Raw genomic sequence first — 24,063 nt, 5'->3', positions numbered from 1 at the left:
TACAAGTGTGGCAAGTCAGACTATTCCAGACCACACACCCCACCTGAATCACCTATTCAGCTGCTAAATTTGAGGAGAGGGTGAGAGGAAAAAGCAAGGGGGGGGCTGGGACGGGAATGCAGGGATATTCAAGGAAGGGATGGAACAGGATAAGCACCGTGCTTTCAAAGGCAAATATGGTCGGCTTGCAGCAATGAAAAGAAGTCTGAGCCCAGCCAGACCCTGATCAAGAATATGTGCTAAAAAACAGACACCAGGGAGGGCAGAGACATCATTATTCCAAGTGCCTCACTCTCCATCTTTTCACAACTCCAGTAATTTCATATTTTTGTGTTCTGCTCTACTGTCAACAGCTGATTATAGCTTGTTTTTATTGTAGCGTGAAATGTGGCTGCTTCTGAGTGCTAACAAGCAACAATAGTACTCCGTTTATTGACATTAGTGGTCACTTTTTGTCAACAATTTCACTTTTGACTTGCACATTACAGCTGTCAGCAATGTGAGTTTAGCTCAACAACGGGCTCGTGACCTAAAAATGCATTCAATAAAAGTGGTTCAAATTTGTATACCAACTTTTACCGAATGCATTTGTATTTTGCGAATTGACGTATGTAACTATAGGCTGGTTCACAAAAATGCAAAATCATAGTGGGTCACAATTGGACCTCACTCATAAATATTGCGACCCACTACGATTTGTTACGGTCACAGGCATGGTGGGCTGTTGAGGTCAGCAGACCACCATGCATGTGACTGCTTTTCAATAAAGCATTTGCTTTTTTTAATGCAGCACATTTTTCTAAATGGAAAACAGGATACCTTTAAAATCAAAAATGAAAATTTGCACAAACATGTTTTATTAGTAACTAGTGGTTCAGTGGATCACTGCTTACGCCAAAAAATTGTTTTCCTAAACATTCACAAAGGGGAACTCTTCCCATTAGCGAATGGGTTAGCACCTCCTTTGAGGTCGTGGTAAAATATTAATGTTTTGATACCGGATTTCAGTTGCAAATTATGAATTCATATCATAAGGAATAGTATTTGGAAGGGACGCTATTAACGCATCCCTTCCAAATACTGATTTATAATGGCTTCCTAAACCCTTTTAACGATTTGGAAAACCTTTTCCAAATCATTAAATGGGCTTTGCACCTTTTAACAATGGTTTTAGTATTTGCATACTCTCTGATTACTGAATCAGAGGGTTTGTGAATGCAAACACCTTTAGTACATGAGGCCTTAAGTCGTCTTGGTGATTAGAGACCAGTGTCAATGTAGGGCTCTTTGAATTTTTAACTAGCCCCTCAACCCCAACTCTCTTAGGTCTGAAAAGTGAAATCTGAAACACAAATACTCAATAAACAAACATTTATACCCTCGATTTTAATAAGCACTGACTAAATCAAACTCTTATTTAGCACAACATAGATGTTGCTTCAATCAGGACAGCTGTAGTCCTGTGTTTGACTTCCGCTCCCAGCATGCACCAGATCAAGTAATTACCGAAGCGGGGTCAGGTATTGCTTGAATGAGCACTGTGTGTGCCTTGCAAATGGGGGGCTTTTTAGAAACTGGTGAATTCCGTATTTACGTGCCAAGGGCTCCCTCAAGTCTCCGATGTCCAGCCATAATTTTCGACACAAACCGGGCCGTGAAGCAAGTACAATGAGCTAGCCTTCCAGTGAAGTCACATCCCACCACTGGCGGCGGCCACTTGCCTGGTTCGTCCTTGAGACGGTCCTGGGATGATTCAATCCCTTCATACAACAGTCACAATGCCAGCGTGCCACAGGACACTTGATGATATCCACAAAAATAGGAACCCAATTTGAAGAACAGCCACTGGACGTTAATTGTTCACTTGGTTTAATGGTCAGCGTCTAGCTCAAAGGATGGTCGAGGAGCTGGCGTCATTGCAGGGTGACGCTCGCTCATTTCATGATGGAAACAAGAAAGCAGGGCAGTTGCCTGACAGTTTTGTGACTTCTACCCACTTGGGAACTATTACGTTTTATTTTTTGAATAATGAGCGCGCCCACATGGGACTACATTATCCAGGAGGCCGCGCTGTCGGCCACGTCCCTCTAGGCAGGTGATAAACATTGAGCGCTGTTATTCATCTTTAACTAACGCCACATAAGAAGAGAGCATGGGGCTTTCGAAACGCGTCTGGCGTGCAACTTTACCGAAGTGACTCCCTGTCCAGTTATACTGTCAGCATGTTTTCCATTAAACCAAGTGAACATTTAACGTCCAGTGGCTGTTCTTCAAATTGGGTTCCTGTTTCTGTGGATATACATATGTATGTATATATATATATATATATATATATATATATATATATATATATATATATATATATATATATATATATATGTATATATATATATATACATATATATATATATATATATATATATGTGTATATATATATATATGTGTGTATATATATATATATATATATATATATATATATATATATATATATATATATATATATATATATATATATATATATATATATATATATATATATAAATGTATAGTGTGTCTCCTCCTACCAGTTGAGGCCTTTTGAAAGAGAGATAGAGCTGAATTCTCTTTGTGTTGAAATTTTGTATTAAGTTTTAGATGAAAATACAGAAATACGTACATTTGTAAATGGATAATAAAATAAGATATTGATAAATGAATCATAATAAAGGTATGAAAATAATATGATTATACATAGGATATAATGGATGTGGGGAGGTAGAAATAGCAAATATTCTGTAAATGATGAAGTAAAGGATATTAGAGAAGAAGATAGCGAAAGAATGAAAGGAAAAGTGAAAAGAAAAGAAAGAAAGAAAAAGAAGAAAAGAAAAGAAAAACCCCCAGAGTAACAAGGGAAAGGAGAAAATGCGATGGGGCCGAGGCACATGAAAAGAATTAATGAGCAGAAAAAATCTCAGGAAGAGTACACAAATACAAAATAAAAATAATTAAGAAGGGATAACAGACCTGAATTCTCTTTGGCAGTCGTCAGCCGTTATCTTTGGAATTACATTTACGAGAATTCAGAAACTAGGGACAACAGGTAAAGTAAATGGCATATGTAAGCACACGATTGACGCATTGGTGTTGTTCCTAATGCAGACAAGCCTGTATTGAAGGAGAAATGCACTCAGGAAATTCTGTGATTACCAGTAAGGCAAACGATAAGGGAAACAAATGGGTTGAAAATAAATAATCGTCCCTCTTACAGTGATATATTTTGGTTGGTTATGGCATATGGTTATTACAATCAAATGGAAACACGCTTGCTTCAGTGGTGGCTTAATTTATGGGCAGTGCAGCGATTTCCAGAAAATAACTCTGCTCCCAATTGCAAAGTCCGCTGATCAGCCTTACACAAGCAAGATGTCATGCAGTGCACACAATCTGCCCTGTGGGAGGTGTGAAGGGGTCAGCCTGTATTTTATAAGTAACTAGCCATTGACTATGCAGCAGCCTATTTGTGGAGAGAAAGGTACAGCTTGTTTATGTATACAATGGAAGAGGCCTTTCTCTCGATTTAGTTCCAAATACGGCAAACTTGCCTGGAGGGGAGAGAAATGTGTATTCACTCTCCATTTATAATGATAGAAGAGGAGGGGACGCGGGCGGAGGTGAAATCACTCAGTCATTAATGGCTTGAGAATGCCCTCTGGGGTCATGCTTGACATTATTAATAGCAGCAAAAATAATAATTTCCTTGTTGCCTGTTTACGGTGGAGAACGTTTCCTAGTCATTAATCCCAGACTACAGTAACCAAACCGAACGCTCCCAAGGTGCATCGCTGTTTTTTTAATGACACTGCGATTGCATGCAATTAAAATACTTGGATGTCACGGTGTCACAAAGAAAGCCTTGCTATTATGGGAAAAACTGGTCTACTCCAGCAACATTTCCCATCAGCACATGATTTGTCCAGCCGCCGCGCCACCCACCCGCGTGCACTAATAGCCGTGCAGATCCCCTGTAATATTATGTGAAATGCATGGTATGTTCAATTTCATTGCATTAACACCTCTGACCTTTGGTGGGAGCAGTGGCGGTGGGAACATTGCTCTTCCACAGATGATTGAAGGGATCTTCACATTTTAATTACTGCATCTTCAGAAGGTTTTTTTCTTGTCGCACCAGTTAATTTATGTCAGCACCACTTTGATAAACAGGCCTTGCAGGGACTTTGATGCAATATTAATGTGTCAGTGCACAAAAATTTGTATTTTCTAGTTTCCATATGTGTTTGTCGGCCTGATCTGTTGCTTGAACAGAAGCCCAACCATTTCGTTTTTGAATTATCTCCCGCTCATTACGACTAGGTTTGTTTTATTTTCTTAAATGACGGAGGTATGTCGTTTCCTGGCTGCATACTTTGACTCCAGACTTATTTTCTTCAGTTCAGGCTTCTGAAAGCCTGATTAGCATCAGCCCTGCCAGCTTTTTTTCCACGTCGCCCACGGAGGCGTCCTGCTGCTCAGCGTTCCAACATGTATTTTAGCATGTGGGCCTCCGACTTCATTAATTAACATCATTCGCTAATTGAGTGACTTATTGTTGTGTTTGCCAAAGTAACCTCTTCTCCTCTTTCTTTGCACCATGTCAACCGTCGGTTGAAAATTCAGATACTCAGACAGGCTGCGCAAAATGGAGCATGAATACAAATTGCAGAAAACAAACCTGCGTTCATTTTTTTCCACTTCCAAGTGTAGCCTGACTCTGCGATGGGTAAAACTGAAACATAAGAAGGATTTTTTGGCACGCCCGAAGCTCGCTTATACTGCTCTGTAACATAAAAACCAAAACCCCCTTTTTTTTATAAACTGCACAACCCAAAATTTCTAATGTTGTAGACAAACATTTTAATAATTTAGAACAAGTTTTACAGTGAATGGTGGTATATTGATTCGACTGCGCTTTACAAAGCTTTCACAGTCTTCATTAAACTATCGGAAAATGGCCGCCCGTACTGCAGCTCCATTAAGATCACTTAGCCTTGTGGACAAATACGGTAATGTGTATGCTCTCTGCTTCTGTTGATTTCCTCTCGTGTATTACAATTATTTCAAATTGTGTTACTGAGGAAATGCAGGTAAATAAATCAATGGTACCAGGTCCACTTAACGAGCCAGGCGGCCCCCACGCAGTCTGCCTTCACCGATGCACAGCCAGTCTCCCTCTGACTACTTCAAACACGTTCTCTCTGTTTTTGTCAAATTTCGAGGTCCATGGGATAGTTTTTCCTCAAATTAACAAATGCGCATGCGCCCATCAACTTTCTCACAGCCACCTTGTGCTTCTTTCTCGAAACCACACCAGCCGTAGCTGCATGCATTTATTGTCTTTTTCAACCCAAATGCACCCCTCTTGTCTTATTTCTACAGAGTGTCATTGTAACATTTTTGGCTCAGCCCATGACCGCTGTAAGGACACAGGATGGTGTGAGTGTAAGGAGGGAGCGACAGGGCCTAAATGTGATGATTGTCTGAAGGGATATTTCTGGCACAGAGGATGTCAACGTAAGTAATTGCGCGAGCTGCGCTTCTCCCGCAGCTTGGCTGCCTTTGCTTCTGTTTGCCAGCATGCGCCGCTCTTGTACCCGAGGCAGAACAAAGAGCGAAGAGTCTTCCAAGCTTCGTTTGAAATCAAATTTTAATGCCTGAACCGAAGCTGAGATTTTCTAAATGAGAGCAAGAAATTGACTTTTTGTTGCTCATTTAATTTCAGTCTGCTTTTAGTGCCCTCTTCCCCTCCCCTGCTGGAGCCCGGGAGTGCTTCTATTAAAAAATGCAGATCTATGTGCTTTGCAAGCTATAAATTAAAGTGCTCTGAGTGAGGCTATCAAGCTGTACGAACAGCACGAAGCGCACTTGTTATTAGCAAGCGACTAAAGGTGATGTCCTGCCCGTGCATGTTAACACAGCCCTTCCTTTGAATGCTGCCCTTTGGTGTTACTTCAAAATCTTTTCTCATTAATTAGGTGACATCAGTGTAATAAATAATGGCCGTGGAGTAATTCATTATCTGTCGATGTAGTAGTCATGGAGCCAGGCAGAAAACCAATGGCTGTTAAATAACTCAATCCTGGCTTAATTTCAGCATATTGCAATTAGAGACATTGAGGTTAATCTTTAATTGAAGATACTGTTTGGTTTTGAATTAAACATTCAGCTGAGTGCACTTGAGGCCTTTTTGCTGTCCCCTCATAATTACTCCAACAGTCAGTGCTGCCGCCACACTTTGCCAGGGGTGCAACAAAGGCCGAGTGCAAGCCTTTGTGTGCATACAGCAAGTACACTTGCAGTGATTTCTAAAGCAGAGCAACTTTGTGCCTGAGAATGGCATGCGATTCAATGGCTAGTCCGCTGTTTTCTGTTTCCTTACAAATATTAGCACAGAGATCCTTCCCAATTTTCTACCTTTACTGGTGTATTGTCTGTACTGTTTCCTACCATACCATGTTATTCATTTGCTTCGTTAGGTCTATCCTAAGACAGTGCATGCAACATCGCTTGCAAGAACCTTTGTGTACTTTCTGGGGGCTGAGAGCTGGCCCGATGTTTAGCATTGGTTTGCTTTATCATCTCTCTCATTTCTTTGCTTCTCTTTGATCAACGTGGGCCCACTTCATTTTCTGTTCATGTTTTTGTCGTTACCTTGGAACATGCACAAGTACTGCTTCCTTACTCGGTGGCCTTCCACTGCTCATGCTTTTGGAACTCCTTTTTTCTTTTACTTGCAGCACTCAATAAGAGTGCATGTGTTTGTAGGCCCTCTCCACACTGCCCTGCATTGTTGCTTGCCTCCTTCTACATTGCTGCTAGTACCTGGCCCCTCCCATGTTGCCGCTTGCCCATCATTGTTGGTTGCCCCTTTCCTGCTGCCCCCTCCCACGTTGCTTGGCTCGTTGTTAATTGCCCCCTCCATCCCATCCCATATTGTTGCATGCACTATCCCTCCCACCCCTGCCACATTGTTGCTTGCCCTGTCATTTTCTGCACTCTCTCCTGCCCCTCCCATATTGTTGTTTACCCTGTACCTCTTGCCTCTCCTGCTTTGTTGCTTTCCCCATCCCTCCGTCCCTCCAGCTTGTTGTTGTTTGCCCACATAGTTGCGTTCTCCTCCTCCCAGTCCCCTCCTGTATTGTCTCCCCATTTCTCCCTCTTTGTTACTTGCCCTGTCCTTGTCACACCCTCCCATGTTGTAGCTTGCGTGTCCCCCTTCTGTGTTGTAGCTTGCCCATTCCTGCTGCACCAGAAAAAAAAAGCGCTAAGATGCAGCTATCTATGTCATATCGCTTTTTTTCAACTTTCAGCCATGCTGCACAGTAAACGCGATGCTGTACAACATCGCTAAAAGACATTGACAAAGCCAATAGCCTCACATAGGAAAGACCCATAAAATTAGCCAATGCTTGCCTACTGTTTTTCTTAATTTATATACATAAAGAATCTTTGGCTCTTTTCAGAGGAGTATTTCTCTCTCACCTCGTTTTATTAGCTTTTTAATGTATCACTCCATCTCCTAAGCGGTACTTGCATTGCAGTGCATGGAGAATGTTTCACAACTAAAAGTACACAGAATCATCACGCATTAAGATCTTTAACTCACAAATGCATTGTATACGAAAAGCAATATGTGTTTGTCTTGTTTTTGCACTACTCCAGGCTTTTATTAAAAATATTTTACTCAGGACTCAAAGTGCAAGTCTGACTTGATAGCTGACAGTGCTTATTATATTGTGTCTGTATCAGTTGAGATCAAAATCCATCTCCTCTTTGAGCCTGGAAGCCTCATTAACACTCACATATTATGCATTAGTATATCTGCACCCTACATATCCACTATTAATCTTCTTGAATCCTTTGGAATCCACAAATGTTCTTGTAGGGAAATGTCCGAGGAATTTAGGAATTTAATGAAGTCACCACAACGTTTTCAAATAATGGGACTCATATTTTGTACTTTGGTATCGCCAACCTCCTCCACACCTAGAATATTAATAATTTTTTTAATAGAAAGGAGCCACTGTTTGCTATCGAGAGACATTGGTTCAGCTCTGATTTCCTTACAGACATGGCTGGTCATCACAGACGGAAGGCCAGGCACCCGTGACTCTTAATCAAGTGCAACTGGTGGGGGAGGAGTCATGAAATTGCTCTTGGTGTTTTAGTTGCTGAACAAAAAAAAATAGTTTTCATGCCACTCACTCCGAAGGCATTCTCTTCGAGACAAACGCATTTGTTATATATGTGGGAATTAATGATCTGACAAGATGAATTTTCTTTCTACTTAATTTGTATTCTCATCAATTTAGTTTATCAAGAACAAAGTATTTGACAGACACTGGCTTGTATTCACTACAAATACTTTCTGGAATTCTCAATCCTTACAACCCTAAGAGATATGGATTCATTGATGCATCCAGAAATAAAAAGTGTTGAATCCAAAATTCACTGGAACCACTTGAATTCTAAGGATGACTTCTGATTTTGCTAAAAGTCACGTTATACTAAAAATAACAAGTTACTTACATAGGTGCCGCTCACGGAGTGCTGCTGCTTTCCCCAGGCAGCGAGGGCAGGTCGTCGTGGGATCCCTGCGCTTTGCTAGCGCACATTCACCTCGTGTGTTCTGCTTGAAGGGGAAAGGACCTGGTGTGATTTAGACGCCGAGGGACTGCGAGGTCCAGCAGGCTCTCTGCCTACCCAGCTGCTGCCTCTTCCCTCGGCGTTCCCGCCCCCCGCCTTGGACATTTTAAATACCTATCGCGGCCCCCGCTCCGCGGCTGCCGCTCACAGAGTGCTGCTGCTGTCCCCAGGCAGCGAGGGCAGGTCGTCGTGGGATCCCTGCGCTTTGCTAGCGCACATTCACCTCGTGTGTTCTGCTTGAAGGGGAAAGGACCTGGTGTGATTTAGACGCCGAGGGACTGCGAGGTCCAGCAGGCTCTCTGCCTACCCAGCTGCTGCCTCTTCCCTCGGCGTTCCCGCCCCCCGCCTTGGACATTTTAAATACATATCGCGGCCCCCGCTCCGCGGGAGCCGCTCACGGAGTGCTGCTGCTGTCCCCAGGCAGCGAGGGCAGGTCGTCGTGGGATCCCTGCGCTTTGCTAGCGCACATTCACCTCGTGTGTTCTGCTTGAAGGGGAAAGGACCTGGTGTGATTTAGACGCCGAGGGACTGCGAGGTCCAGCAGGCTCTCTGCCTACCCAGCTGCTGCCTCTTCCCTCGGCGTTCCCGCTCCCACGCCAGCAGTGATATAATTTCGATCCTAATCCCGCGAAGCGGGACGCGCGCGGGACATAGCCCGGGGCGAAGCCCGGGCAAAGGGTGGGCCCTCTACGGCCCTCAAAGGCCGGATAAGGACGGGACAGCCACCCCCTTTGGCTGTCGCACTGTAGGCTAACTATAAAGAAGGCAAAGACCCCCTATAAACTATCTGTGTCCATATTGGTGGACTTTCTATTTCATCGTCTTTTTATATCCCTTTTATCACTATGACCTCCAAGTGGGACCATTTAATTGGCGCTGCAGATATTGGCTAAATGTCCTCTCTGCTCGACGACTTAAACTTTTTATTTAAATCCAACTATTTTGCATTGGAAACTCCCCCTCCGTCCAAAAACGATAGCACCCTTCCAGACAAGCCTACACCCCTAGATTCCCCAATATCTTCTATCCAAACCTGTAGCCCGAACACTAAAAGTAGTGATCCCCCCCAGGTCCCATCTCTGAAAAGGAAGTATAACGGGGTTAATCAAGGTGGAAACAATTCCAAATTCCAGAAATCGTGCCCAAGCCCTCCCACTATTAAACCATTAATGATTCCACCGATTGTTGAGTATCCAGAGGTCATACCATCTCCTCCCCTCTTGTACATATTACCCCTTATCGAGAAACTGGTTAGCTCAATGATAGCTCCGTTGTTAGATAAAATTACCATGTTAGGGGATAGGCTCACTGGATTAGAGAAAGCCATCAAGTCAAACCCGTTGGCTGGCAAACGTAGTGACACACCTAACCGCCCTAAGTCACCTCCTACGCATCTAGGACCTAAACCAATTGTGCAGGATAAAAGGCGTCAAATTCCACCCACTGCCCTTAGTGCAGCAGGGCAAAAAACACCAAAATCCCCCGCTAAAGTTTCTCTTCCCCAGTTGACCGCACTGAGAGTAGCCCACAATAAAGCTAATTTTATTCATTTACCACCAGAAGCGGCCCCGTACGTGTGCATCCTTGCGGGTGTACCTGCCCTCCCACTTGGAAAAATTGAGAGTCAACACGACTTAGCTAATAAAACTAAATTTTGGCTGTCAAAAAATAGGCCACTGCCTCGTAATTTATATGGAGTAATAGGGAGTGTCAGAAGGGTGGCCTGGTTGGGTTCCCTTCCCAAAGATGTTGTTGGGGACTTGGTGCTTGTGAGATTCAGAGACAGAAATATTGTCCCTTACCTGAAAACCTGGCCGCCTCAAGTAAGAGACGGCCCAATATCCACATGGGACTTACACGATTTCTACCCCAAAATCCCGTGTCTTCCTCCTCTTCCGATACCATATCCCATATGGCAGGACTCATAAAATGTATTATGTTCTGTTCTTTTTTTTTATATATGGGAAACATCTGGCCATGTAACAAAAGACTAAACATGAACTCCTAAGACTATATATGAACTCCTCTGATACTGTCTCAACCTCGGAGTGGGAAAATATTTGAGGTTACTTTAATGTATTGTAAATCCTAAATAGGGAAATATGTATGTAATTTTATGACAATGTATGTGTTTTATATCAGTGTATACTTTTATGACTCCTTTGTGGATTCGAATAAAGTTATTTGATTTGATTTACATAGGTGAAGTCTAATAGTGTTTTTTAAAGTAGCCACATCAGGCACTGAAGAGAGGCTGTGTTTGAGACATTAGAGCCTGTGGAGTTTTGTTAAATGAAGCGGTATTGCAAGTGATATCACTTGACATTAACCCCTATGACATCAAATAAACTGTCATTATAAATACTTGGTCTACAATGCCAGGCCATAATGAGCTTTTTAAGCAATCTTTACTGAACACTTAAAGCTGTTCCATGCTAATAATTACAAGCATTGTTAAGGCCAATATGTCTGGCGTTGGCAAGCAGGTTCAACGGTTATTTCTTCATATTTTTTTATTTTTAGCATGTGCCACAACATAAAAAGAGAGCAAAGAAAACATGTTGCCTCCTAAGTGTGACTGCGATATGCTCAAAATACATTAAACAAAAACCTCATGCAGCTGTTTCACTTGTTATAGTATTAAAAACTAAGCCTTTCAATTGCACTGTGCATTAAATAAATCACCACCTAACCTAGGATTCAAATCCCAGGCAGTCACAATGCTGCAATGTCTCTTGAAGACTTTATACTACAACTTTAAAAAGAGATAAAACATAAAGTGTCATCTAACTGGCCACTCTAATTGCAGGCAAAATAAATAGCTATAATAAAAAAATGAATATCAAATCTAAAAGCACACTTTAGACTACCATCGTCACTAAGAGAAGGGAACTATTTTTAAGCAGATTTTAACTATGTGCACAAGCATTGTGCAGTAGCTCAGAACAACAAGCATTTGCAATGCAATAGGTCTCGCATTTACACAACTTAAAGCTATTAGCATTGCAAATGGAGAGCCTTTTATTTATGTTTTAAAAATGAAAACAAAAACAAAAGGCATTGTCATTTACAATGCCAATAGCCTAAACTCCTGTAAATGTGAGACCTATTACATTGCAAATGCTTGTTTGGCTTTGCTGAGGAGCTCAGAAAGACATGCCAAAGTTTTTCTTTTGCAAATGTGCATGTGTGGTGAAATATGAATTTGCAGATAGGAAGGGGGAGATCATCCCAATGGGGAGATTAAAACGACGGGAAACCGAACTAGATGTTCTCCTCTGTTGGTTTGATCTCCCCCTATGGGGCTTACATATACAGTGAGCAATGACGGTATTTTTACAAAGGGGGAGATCATCCTGATGGGGAGATTAAAACGACGGTAAAGCTAACTAGATGCTCTCCCCCATAGGTTTGGTCTCCCCCTATGGGGCTTACAAATATAGTGAGCAATGACTGTATGTGTTGGCTTTGCTGGGGAGCTCAGAAAGACATGCCAAAAGTGTATTTTTGCAAATGCACATGCACGGTCAAATAGAAGGGGAGATCATCCCAATGGGGAGATTAAAACGATGGAACACCTGTAAGAAAACGTTCATGGGTAAGCTTCTGTCAGGTAACAGCTGCAATGCAAGGAGGGCTCTGGCACATTCTCTACAGCCTTGGGGCTTGGGCACAACAAATCATCGAGAAATCACAGACCGTGTCCTTGTAGGCGTCAGGGAGGAAGCTTGCTGTCCCATTGGGCATCTTCACCCTGAGACTGAGAGCCTGAAACTGAATGGTGCCCAGGAGACATTGACGGGAAACCCCTGCACTCGTAGGAGGTCATGTGTTATGTAAAACTGTTATTTTTTAGCTGAATTTGTGTGTCCCCCACAATTTGTGTTTTTTTGGGATCGACCTGTTGTGGCTGTCTGTGCATGCGTGACAGTTACCTTTTATATGGAGATCTGTGCCTCGGCGCTCTCTTGTCCATAAGGGTGGTGTCCAATCCCTTTAAGATAGGGGCGTAGTGTCAGACGCATGAAGAGCTGGAAGGAGGTCACAACTGGGACACAACACCCTTTACCCCCTCCCCACATCCTGTTATTCAGGGCAAATCACTTACTCTCCCAATGCCTAAAAAAACCAAAATAAAAAACAGACTGGCCTGTCCGATCAGGCGCAATGAGCCCTGTGCATGTTTACACAGAAGAATAAACATGCAGCTAAAATTGTTCACCCGATAGCGCCGCCACGCCCCAAAAACACCTGGAGGCATGAGCAGACCGCCCTAAAGGAAGCCGCCAGGAGGCAAGATAAAATGCCACAAAATACCCTACATCACTGACTCTTCCTCCTGAGGAACTAGCGATGTGGTAAAGGTGCATTAAAAAAATCCCTTCCTGTGGCATCGATGGGGGGGAGTGAGGCGGGAACAATGGCACACGGAGGAAGTGTCCACATATTTCTTTAATCAACACGATGCCCGCTTCACGAACCATGAAGCGCAGCATCTGTGTGGGGGTGGGGGTCACGGGGCATATTTAAAAGAGTTAGTACACGCAAATAAGAAATGGAAGGCGTGGTGGCGCTGGTTAAATGATGAGGAAAAAAGTTGCTGACTAGCACGGCTGCCGGGAAATGGGAGCCGCGCTGAGAGAAAGCAGCACCTACCAACTACTGTTTAGTTATGCTGCTGGCTTGTTTAGCTGAATTATAATAAGAAAGTAGTCCCTAAATGGAATAATAACAGTCCAGCGGTGTAACTAAAGAGTAGTTGGTCGGTGCTGCTTCCTGCAAACCAGAAGATAAACGGAAGTGACATTTTGCATGGCCAGCCAACCATAAACAAAATAAAGAAGAGCAATGCAATGTTAAGCAAATGGTGAGCAGCAGGACATATTAGACGCCAGTAGGCGGAGTTTCAGTCAACAATATAGATTACTTTAAGTCTCGGAGAGACAGCACATACATGTGCTGCCTAGCCGAGACCTAAAAACGACCAATGGGAAAAGTGGACTGACCTATTGCTGCATGCTGTGGTGGGTGGAAGTAAATTAAGAATGACACTTTAAGTTTAAAAGGCCAATGGACAAAGCCCGCTGGCTAAATGTCCCTCTATATTTGTATATTTTGTTTATATTGTTTGAAAAACAATAGTCTGGCCAACAGATGAAGTTGTCTTAAAGGCCATACCTAAAAACAGGTGCAATGCAGGTACAATCAACCATGTTTTAAGACTAGCAAAAGCTAAAGGCAAACCATTACTTTTAAAGATCAGTAATTCAATTGGTTAGAAAGGCTGCAAACAGCCAGCAGCAGGTGGAAGAGGCGAAATATGGGTAGCAAGAAAATTAGAAAAAAACAGTGAGACATAAAGTAAGTTATGTGGTCTTTGCTTTCGTTATCAAGTCGTTCCCATACATTATAATTTACTTTAGAGGATCTAAGAAATGCTTACATGGCTGTGAGCAATAAACAATTTGCAAGGAGCTTGTTAAAAAGCAAAATGTTAATTGTCCTACCAAATTAAAAGCAAGTTGGACAAATACACCCCTAGATTTGCTAACACTTTGCCTTGGGTTTGGATCACAAAGGTGATGCAGACAGGTGCAAAGTGTTGTTTTAATATTTACTGTGCAGTGCAAAACTTTTTTCTGTGCTGGAAAGTAGCCTTGGAGTACTGCAAAGTAGAGCTATGCGCTACATTGCGCCACGGATGTTTTCCCATGCAACTAACAATGCATATTGAAAAAATCTCTCTACTAAAAAGTTAGACAGGAATTTGTTCCAAAAAATTACACCCTCACAGGGCATGCGTAACATGTGGGAAAAGTTTTATTTTCCCCAAACCTTTCTGAGTTAGCTTGTCGTCTGTAATGCGCAACACACATGCAAAGTTAGAAAACCTTTTAACTATGTCTAAGCATAGTATTTTGTACTGGAAGTCTCTTCTTTCAGTACAAAATATGCAATATGGATTTGTAAAGCGTGGCTAATCGTGCTTGCATGTCCTGGAGCCTCATTCGAACAGCCAGGTCTTGATAGAAATGGGGTGGCTGAGTGGGCTAAAGAATGGTGATGGATTAAACCCAGATCAGTTGACTGGGGGTGAGTGTTTGATTTGCTCAAACGCTCCGTCCATCATCCCCTTTTGTATCGCTAGGTCTTGATAGAAAAGCAGGGAGAAAGCAGTAAAAATGTGGGAAAAGGAAAAGGCACTCCGAAAATAGGTGAAAAAGCAAGGAGAAAGCAGTGAAATGAAGGAAAAGCAAGAAGTCTCTCTAAGAATGGGGGAAAAGCAGGAGAAAGCAATGAAAAATGAGGGAAAAGTAAGGAGATGGCACTTAAACAAACCAGGAAAAAAGCATGGGGAAAGCAGTAAAAAAGGGGGAAAAAAGGAGAAGGCACTCAAAAAAATGAAAAAAAGCAAAGAGAAAGCAGTGAAATGAGGAAAAAGCAAGAAGAAGGGTGTCTAATTTGATTTGATTTGATTTTGGGTTTTATAGAGCGCATAGCTGCCCTAGGGCTTCCCAGCGCTAGTGACCACTGTCCTGTGGGGTGAGGAAACAGAGGGGAGGGCTCAGGGATGAAGCAGGAGAAAGCAGTGAAAATTAGGGAAAAGCAAGATGAAGGCGCTCAAAAAATGGGGGAAAAAGCAAAGAGAAGACAGCACCCAGAGCGATGCAGCAGCACCGAAGAGCTGGGCCCGGGGCATGCGCAATAGGGGCATGCTACGGCCTCCTAAGTAGGTACGCGGAGGAAGGGGGTGCTGGGAGGTGATGGGCGGGGCTAGGTGGGAGGCAGGAAAAAATAGGTGGCAGGTAGAAGTGGCAATGAGTGAAAAGCAAGGAAAACCAGTGAAAATGAGAGAAAAGCAAGGGAAAAGCACACAGAAAATGGGAGGGGGAGCAAGCATAAGGCATGCTTTCCTTCAGGCACATGATGATGGTGATCATAATGTTCAGGACACTACACACAAAGAATTTTCTAGTGTGAATTCAACAGATAACCGTCAGGACTTGAAAAATCTGCTTATCCACTCACTATGGCAAGTCAGATTTTTACGAGGGCAAGTTATTTTCAGGGCCTACTTGCCCGTCTGGCAAGCTGACAAACAACAGGTGCTCTGTTCTCTGAGAAGGTAAATGAGCATAAAAGATGCCTTTAAATCATACTTCCATCTTGTCACATTTGCTCTGCAGTCTAAGACAGAGGTCAATTGTCAACTTAGGCCTTCTTACAACTTGCTGCATATTTTATCCTGGAGGTTAGTTCTTACTTTTTTTACTCTGACTGCAAAGTTAGAGGCTTTTGTAAAGTGAACTGTCTGACAACTATACACATACGTGTGAATGAAAGGCTGTAGGATGTGAGTTTTTCCTAACACACAACCTGTAGCTAGCTTATAATTGAACTGTACAAATATTTAAAATTATATCTTAATAGTTAGAAAAGCACCTTGTTTGTACCTCTCTATGATGGAAACCAAGATTTTAATAAGATCAAACAAATCAAAACATTTTACTTGGTGATGTGCAAATGATAAATATTTTTGCTGAAACCAATTGCCACACAATATTGTTTATAACGATATAGTTTTATCACTAAAACTGCATGTGAGTGGGGACATTTGAAACCATTTCAATGGAAAATATGCTGTCTGTAAATTAGAGTGTGCTACCACATCATTCTTTAGTAATATATTTATTGAAAGTGATTTGTTAAACATGAGCTGAAAAACATTCATGCCCCCACCCTGATGGAAATGCTATCAGTGAACTAAACGGTAAGTAAGAGTTCATGTGTACTCTATATATCATAGATTCTTATTATACAATACATATACATAAAACGAATTTCGTTGCATGCACTGCATCACCAAATGCGATGCAGGGCGCACAACGAAATTTGTTTTATGTATTTATATGTTTACTTACTTATTAAAGTCTGTAATCCATACATTAACACCCCCCACCCTGCCCCTCCCCACGTCACCGCCCGGCCGGTACTCCCACTACCGGCCGCAGCTGCGTTATAATATTAGCTAAAATCGATATCCTTTAATAACTCTTAGATCGTTGGAGTAAAAATGCTTTTAATAAACATAAATGTATTCTTCGTAACAACAATAATTTTCTGCTAACATGGGTCTGAGTTCAAGTGTTCTGAAGCATTTGATGAGCATTACAATCCTCGAAAGCATGGTTCACTGTTCAGAAATCAGTGCTCTGCCTGCTCCCTGCCAATGGTTCTGTCATGCCTGCGTACGCGCTCACCGCAGCTCCCCGACAAGGGTCTCTGAGGACGCCGAGCATGCGGGCTCTCCAGGCAGAGGGTGGGCTGTTTTCTTCCACGAGTGAGAGTGGGCAAACGCAGACATCAGGAGAGGCCGTGCCACCTGAGAAAAGGAAGGGCACCTATATCTGTAGGTAACCAAAACCACCTTTTACTCTGTAACATGAAGTTTCACTGTTGCCATGTTTAGGATGGTTGAATAACTCCTTAATGCATCGCTCTGTCGCTGCCTTTTGTGGGGTATGCATGAATACATCAAACACATGCTTTAGTTTATCAACGTGGGGACTTTTCACACCACTAGTTGCTGTAAGTGACACCACACCCATATTAAGCCTAAACTTCAAAGACCCCATGTTCAGAAGCAGACAGCCCTAGTGCATAGTTTCTTTGGTGTAATTCAGACCTGTACAAAGTTAAGTACCAACGTTGTAGCACAACTCATATTAAACATATAATGTTCAAATGTTGACATTATGATCGGTGTCGAAAGCAAAAGAAAAGGTTACATAAATAAACATAAGCATGCAATATTCCATCCTAACCACAGTGGTGCCTATAACATCTGACTGCAGTACACTGGTTGTACATGTAACATATCAGAGTGTGGTACGTGATGGCACCTATAACACCTCTAACAGCAGTGCACAGGTGGTACATGTAAAATCCTAAAGTGCAGTGCATTAATGCTGAGTATAGCATTATGTTACAAAACATTGTTTTTAAAATGCTAAGCTGATACTGTGAACTTCCTCTCCAGCGACACTACGTGACTTTCTGATAATAAGCATACTATGCAAATGCCAACAAAAAAAGACACACAACACAGTTCTTTTGTTTATTAAGGTGGAGAAGGCTTATTTATCCATACAAACCGCATTAATGTTTAGCAGTTTACATCATGTAATATGTAATCCTATAAATAGTATTTATAGGCCATTCTGATTTCTGCACCATGGAAAACAGCCCTCAACAACACTCCACATCATTACACTTCACTACATACTATTCCACAACACAAAATACAATTCCACGTAATTACACCCCAAAACACAAAATCTAACTCCACATAATTCCAAAACACTCAACACCACATAATTACTATCCATATAATTCCATAACACACCATGTCACATAATTCCAAAACACAAATCCACGCCACACCACAAAGTTCCACTTTACAATGCCAATAGCTCCAACAAATACAGCACCTACTGCATAAGTACAAAACATTGCCATTTACAATGCCAATAGCTCCGACTTCAGCAAATGGCTTTAACTTAATCAAAGGCGGGAGCTATTGCATTTTCAATGCTTGTTAATTGTCAGCCTTGTTACAGGCCTTGGCGGAAGGAGGCTATCACCAAGGTTAAAATAGACTCTTTAATCTTGTTTCTCATCACTTTAATAAAATGTGGTTTATCTTCTTTGTGTTAATCAATTACACAACACGAGAATACAGTTGAACAGTTGGAGAAGAAAAACAGTTGGCATATTTCTGTGTATATATAGGAGTCTTTAACCTCATGGCTGCTGGAGCAATTCCCCTGCAGTGCTGAGCCATAATAAAAACGGGTGTGGTCATGACGAGCTCAGCTCATCATGAGCACCTGAGAGGTATATGCCATGACGAGCTGAGCTCGTCATGAGCACCGAAGGGGCTAAACTCACTGACTGTGGTAAGCATGTAATTGTTCACTGTCCCATAAAATTTTGTGGAACCCCAAACAGCACTGTTACTATCCCTCGGTTATTATTGGTTTATAGATAGATGCTTTATAACTAACTTCAGGGGTGCAACATCACAGTCCCCTGTCACACGTTATGTACAAAACATAATGCCAAGAGATCTGAAGTCTCACTGAAGATTCTGCTGTGTACTCATCTTGCATGTTTAGTCTTCACTCCTTATTTATTTGGTACATAATGTCTTTTGATCAGACTACAGATAGATCCACATTTATGTGATGCCAACTCACTGAATTCATATGTTTAGCACTTGTGGCACAGGTTAAAAGAAGTAAACAAGCGTATGCCTTATGAACTGGTGGGCTGAAAAAGTTTGATAAGATCTGGGTGGAGTTTTTCAATGGGGATGCTTAATCCGACAGAATTGGTATTGGATATTATCACCAGTGGTATCCCGACTTTTAGGAAAAAGGTAATAGCACTATATTTTGCTTAGAAGAGTTTTCGGGATCTAAGTGAACTATTTAGGATCAAGTTATACTTTTGATATATACTTATACTAGGTTCATATTTTGGGAACTGAAGATCTGAGAACATGTTTAAAACTGATGGGATTATAGGGCAATGGACGATATTTTAGGTCAATAGCCATTTTAAACTGTTGGACGTGAAATGTTGTTTCTTATTTGTTAGCTGGGTGAATTCTTGATGAAGTGTTTATGTCAAATTTGAATTCCTGCGATTCCGATGTTATTGATGAATTTTGATGTATGAATTTTGATTTTTTGACGTATGAATATTAAGATGCTAATTTATGTAATATATGGATTTCAATTAAAAAATGTTTAGCACTTGTTTAGGAGCATACATGTTAGATGTTAATGACCTGCTACATAAATAAGGACATGCAAAATTTAGCTTTGTCAGTACATGTTCCAAGTAACTCTTCACAATCAACTGACTATATAAGTTTTACGATCACCATATTTCATGTAGTGTTTGTCAAGTGACAGCCTCGTTGTACAAACATTCTTCACAACGACCTTATTATCACTAAAGCACCGAATTCATGTAAACTACACATTCAGTTTAAAAAACATTTCTATATTTGCTAAAATCATGCAGCATCTCCTTTGAATATGAAAAACTCTCTTTTTTATAGAATTCAACATATCTGGGTTGAATGACAGGTGCACTCTGAAGGTATCCACAGGACTATTTGTTCTTGGAATACTCATAGCCAAGAAGAATGGTACACATTTCATGGGATTCACAAAATATTGCTGTTCTTTTAAAAGACGCTACAGTTACCTAGTGACTGTATGGGAAATAATTGTATCTCGAGACAGCAAATTATTTCCACCATTGCAGGTACATTTTACTTGTTCTCTTGGCCGGACACTAATAAGTTGACGTATTTAAACTTGGACAAATTAGCTATCGTAGCTTCATGATTACTAAAACAGAACATATCATTAGAGTCAACAAATTATTATTATTATTCAAAATGAGTTAGACATATAGCAAAATTATGCAGTTATTATAAATAGTGTATCCACCTACATTTATATACACAGCTTCGAAAGTATTTTCCAACAGGGTTAGTATCACATGTAGAAATGGCTGGTAAAGGAATATTAGATGCTTCGAAATGCACACTAGGATCATCTTCACAAGGAGTGGGATATTTGAAATCTAGAAAAAAAATACACTTACCTGGCTGTGGCTGGCCGGCGCCTCTCTTCTGTCCTCTTCTTGTCTTCTTACGGTCTGGAGTCTTGCAGCAGGAAGCACCCAAATTCCCTGACTCCCCCAATTGTGATTGGTCCGAGCGCTGTCGTTCGGCACTCAGACGGGGAATATGAGTCTGGGCATTTTCTCCACCCAGACTGTATGCAGCCTGGATGGAGTACATCCAAAGTGCTCATGAATTTTTGGTGGGCCTGGGACGGCTGGCCAAAAATGTATGCCCACTTTGAGTGAGCAAACCACTCCTCCCTCTGGCCCCTGCTCTGTCAGCACAGCAGCCCCTTCCAGACCAGGAAACAGAAAACTAAAATGACAATATCTTTGTTTATTATCATTTTAGTTTTCCATTAACAACTGCTCACAGAGCAGTGGGCCAACGCTCCTCCGTCTTAGCGGGGGAGCCACTGCTGACGAATATACCATATACTGAAAAATTGTTGTGTCTTTGATCATTTCCGACCTAAGTTGTCATTCCATTGCAGTACACCAGGACGGAAACTTGGCACTTCACAATTTCACTGAAGAAAAGTACTATGTAGAAATAATGGTCTAAACTACTGAGCAGAATCCAAAAGCTATTATGAATACAGTTTGAGTATCTTTGTCTGTTTAATTGCCATATTTGACACACTGTTGAGCGATTGAGAGTGAAAGTTTAGAAACTGTCAACATTTTAAATGTGTATACAAGACAGGGTAAATCATTGTCAGTCCAGACGTGTGGACCACAAGATAAGGTTATTGTGTGTGGCAGGGCTGTCATGATAATAGTGCATGTTATATGCATTAGGGACCTGATTGCATATAACATTACTACATTTAACATGAGAGAATGCGTTTAGAAACAGGGTCTAGAAAAGTGGACTGACATTGTATATAGCGATGCTAACAAGCGTGTGCTCGATCACCATGTTTTCTGTTTAGAAACTACATTTTTTTCTAACTCTGTTCAGAATAAAAAGTTAGAGAATGAAACCTGTAGATCTCTGTAGTGCAAGTGCTGTAACTGTGGCTGCAAGGAATGATGATGTTGAAGAGATCCATCTTGGAAGGAAGGAGAAAACTGAAGCATTAGCTTCAGTAGGTTCTGTATGCCTGTACAAATGAGCAGTGTTCAGACATTTTTGTAGCAAAGCAGATGCTGAGCACAAACGGCTCTCCATTTGCTCTATAAGGCACCATTAGTAATAACGGTGTACAAGATAGCAGTACAGATTCGTAACGGTCTATTCACATGTTAAACTCTCTTAACTCCTCTTTCCATGCTACATCTATCTGAAGGGTAATTAGAACCATGGGCATAGTGAGATTAATCCTGCTACAGTGAAAATTTAAGATATGGAAGTAGATCATAAAGCTAACTCACTAACTCCATATCAGTTTAATTCTCAGTGTACTCATCAATTTATCAATCTCCTTTTTGTGTGGATACTCCAATGAAAGTACACAAGAAACCCTTGAAGATAGCATTCACGGAGATAGGAAAACTTACAGGGTGTACTCTGCCTGTACAAGTTTAAAACTAACAATTGTGTGTAATAGGGAAAATAAGGAAGGAAAAAATCTATGCCTTGCAAACTTATTGTTCACAGAATGTCTCCATGTTTAAAATGCCTACCTCAATCTAATAATTTAAATACTAGCCTGTACCACCAAGAAAGATGAGTAATTGTTACGAGGAATTAAAAATATAGTATTGCATACCTAATTTTAAAAAAGGGATACGACTGGTAATTGTCTGTTCTATGGAACATCTAAAAAAGTAATGGTCATTGTAAGCAGACTAAGAGGGATAACAGGAGATAATGGCACTAGGATGATAGAATATATTTGCTTTGCTTCCAGATTAAAAATAATGGTTTCTCATACATCTACTATAAACTGATATAGGGTCTTTAAATCCTGCATATAATTCTGGTACTTGTCTCTATGGAAATCAAAAGTCCCTTGTTGGGTGTTCATTCTCAAATGTTAATTTTCAATTTTAATAAAGCAATGATGTCTCTGCCCTATGCCCAGCAGATACTATGTGAAGCAAAATTTTAAATAGATCTAACACAAATATCACAGGAAATCAATATGATTACCCATGTAAGATCATATATAAACAATATATAAATATACAGAAAATACCACAGAGCATACACAAATTAGATTGCAGATGTTCAAACAAATTTCATATGATCATGAGTATGTATTGATATCTTACAAAGATTGCCTTGAAGGAAACAAATCATTTAAATTCATTCATTCAAAACCATCAAGTAAATCAAATTCTGTCTTTTATCCCAAGAATATCTCTTTGCAACGATGGCATCTGGATTACTACATCTTTAGGGACTAGTATTTTTTACAAGATTTCACTCTAATATGGTGTAGACTGTATCTGACCTCCTCTCTCAATGGGACTCTTAATATCGGTCATATAATTGATACGGTTCAGATAAGGCAAACAACGCCTTTTTATGGTGGTACCATACATTGTTATCTTGTACTGGAGCTATCAGCTTTGATGAGTATGTCACTGATAATTCTGTGCCATTTCTAGGACATCATTGGTTTCTCTGGAAATAGTTTCTGCAGTTCTAGAACCAGTTCAAGCTATTTCCAGTGTTTATGTATTATGCTGGAGATGTTTTGCTTACTTTAAATATTTGCATATTTATACTAGATGTATTTTTGTATATTGTTTCTCTGTACAAACTCTTTTACTTTGATTAAAGTAGAAGTAGAGTGAACATGTTCATAGAATTTTTGGAGCATCTTGCTCTTTTGTTCAGCGTAGTCCCCAGGATCTGAGAAAAGGTATTTAACTCTCAATAGTTGTGAGTATGGAAGGTGCTCAGTAAGACTATGTGAATGGAAGTAATAAGCGTGGAGTAAATAGTTTCCACCTGTCTCCTTGCGTAAAGTGTTGTACACCATTTTCCCGCCTTGATCATAACCTGGACATCAAGAAAATTATTTTCCGATTGTCAATATTATATATCAACGTGATCTTGTCATATACTCCATTCAGTGCTGGAATACTATTTTACAACATCTCTCTCTAGGTCCTTACCATACCAAAAAGAGGTAATTGATGTATCTCAGCAATATCTTTACTCCTGTTTGCCATCTTGTATTGTTGATAATATGGTCATGTTCAGATTTGTGCATGAACTTGCTAGCCTAGCTTTTAGCCACTGGTGAATCCATTTCGATTCTGGTCATTTGTAAATAGATGTATTCTAGTGCTCTAAGGTAGTTGTTGTAAAAGATGAAGTTCATTAACTCTAGTATACAGACTTAATTTGCTTCCAGATTATGTGTTCTTAGTCAAAAACGTGTTACACGTTTACGGGACCGTCTTGGTGTGCTATTGATGTGTAAAGGGTTGTCATATCCATTGTACATAAGTACATTTCTCTCTGAGCCTTGTTTGATATTTCACTGAGTCTGTTGGGGAAGTGTGTTTTTAACAAAAAAAAGGTGTTGCAGTATTTACCAATAGGCTCGTATCAAGGCTGAAATAATTGGTCCACCTAGGTTTCTCATATCTTTCTTTTTGTTCAGCAACAAGTTTATTATTAGGATTATTGCTCAGTTCTGTGTTAAAAACGTGTTTGTGTTTTCGGTGACCCAACGTAGTGTTTCTGTTTTATCAAAAAGCTTTTGTAGGTTT

General features: G+C 40.8%; 1 protein-coding gene across 4 annotated transcripts in view; it reads left to right on the top strand.

Annotated features, from left to right (window-relative positions):
- Positions 1–24,063, top strand: part of NTNG1 (netrin G1) — a 909,002-nt gene that overhangs the window by 788,239 nt on the left and 96,700 nt on the right. The window contains exon 6 of one of the 4 annotated variants that reach the window (XM_078673404.1): positions 5,416–5,550. The exons of the other annotated variants lie outside the window; for them this stretch is intronic. Within the exon in view, the coding sequence (XP_078529530.1) occupies positions 5,416–5,550 (135 nt within the window). The remainder of the gene's footprint in view (positions 1–5,415; positions 5,551–24,063) is intronic. 4 annotated transcript variants of the gene reach the window in all.

Source organism: Lissotriton helveticus, chromosome 1_2 (genome assembly GCF_964261635.1).
Source record: "Lissotriton helveticus chromosome 1_2, aLisHel1.1, whole genome shotgun sequence".
Lineage (NCBI taxonomy): Eukaryota > Metazoa > Chordata > Amphibia > Caudata > Salamandridae > Lissotriton > Lissotriton helveticus.
This window is presented reverse-complemented; position numbering and strand designations above follow the sequence as displayed.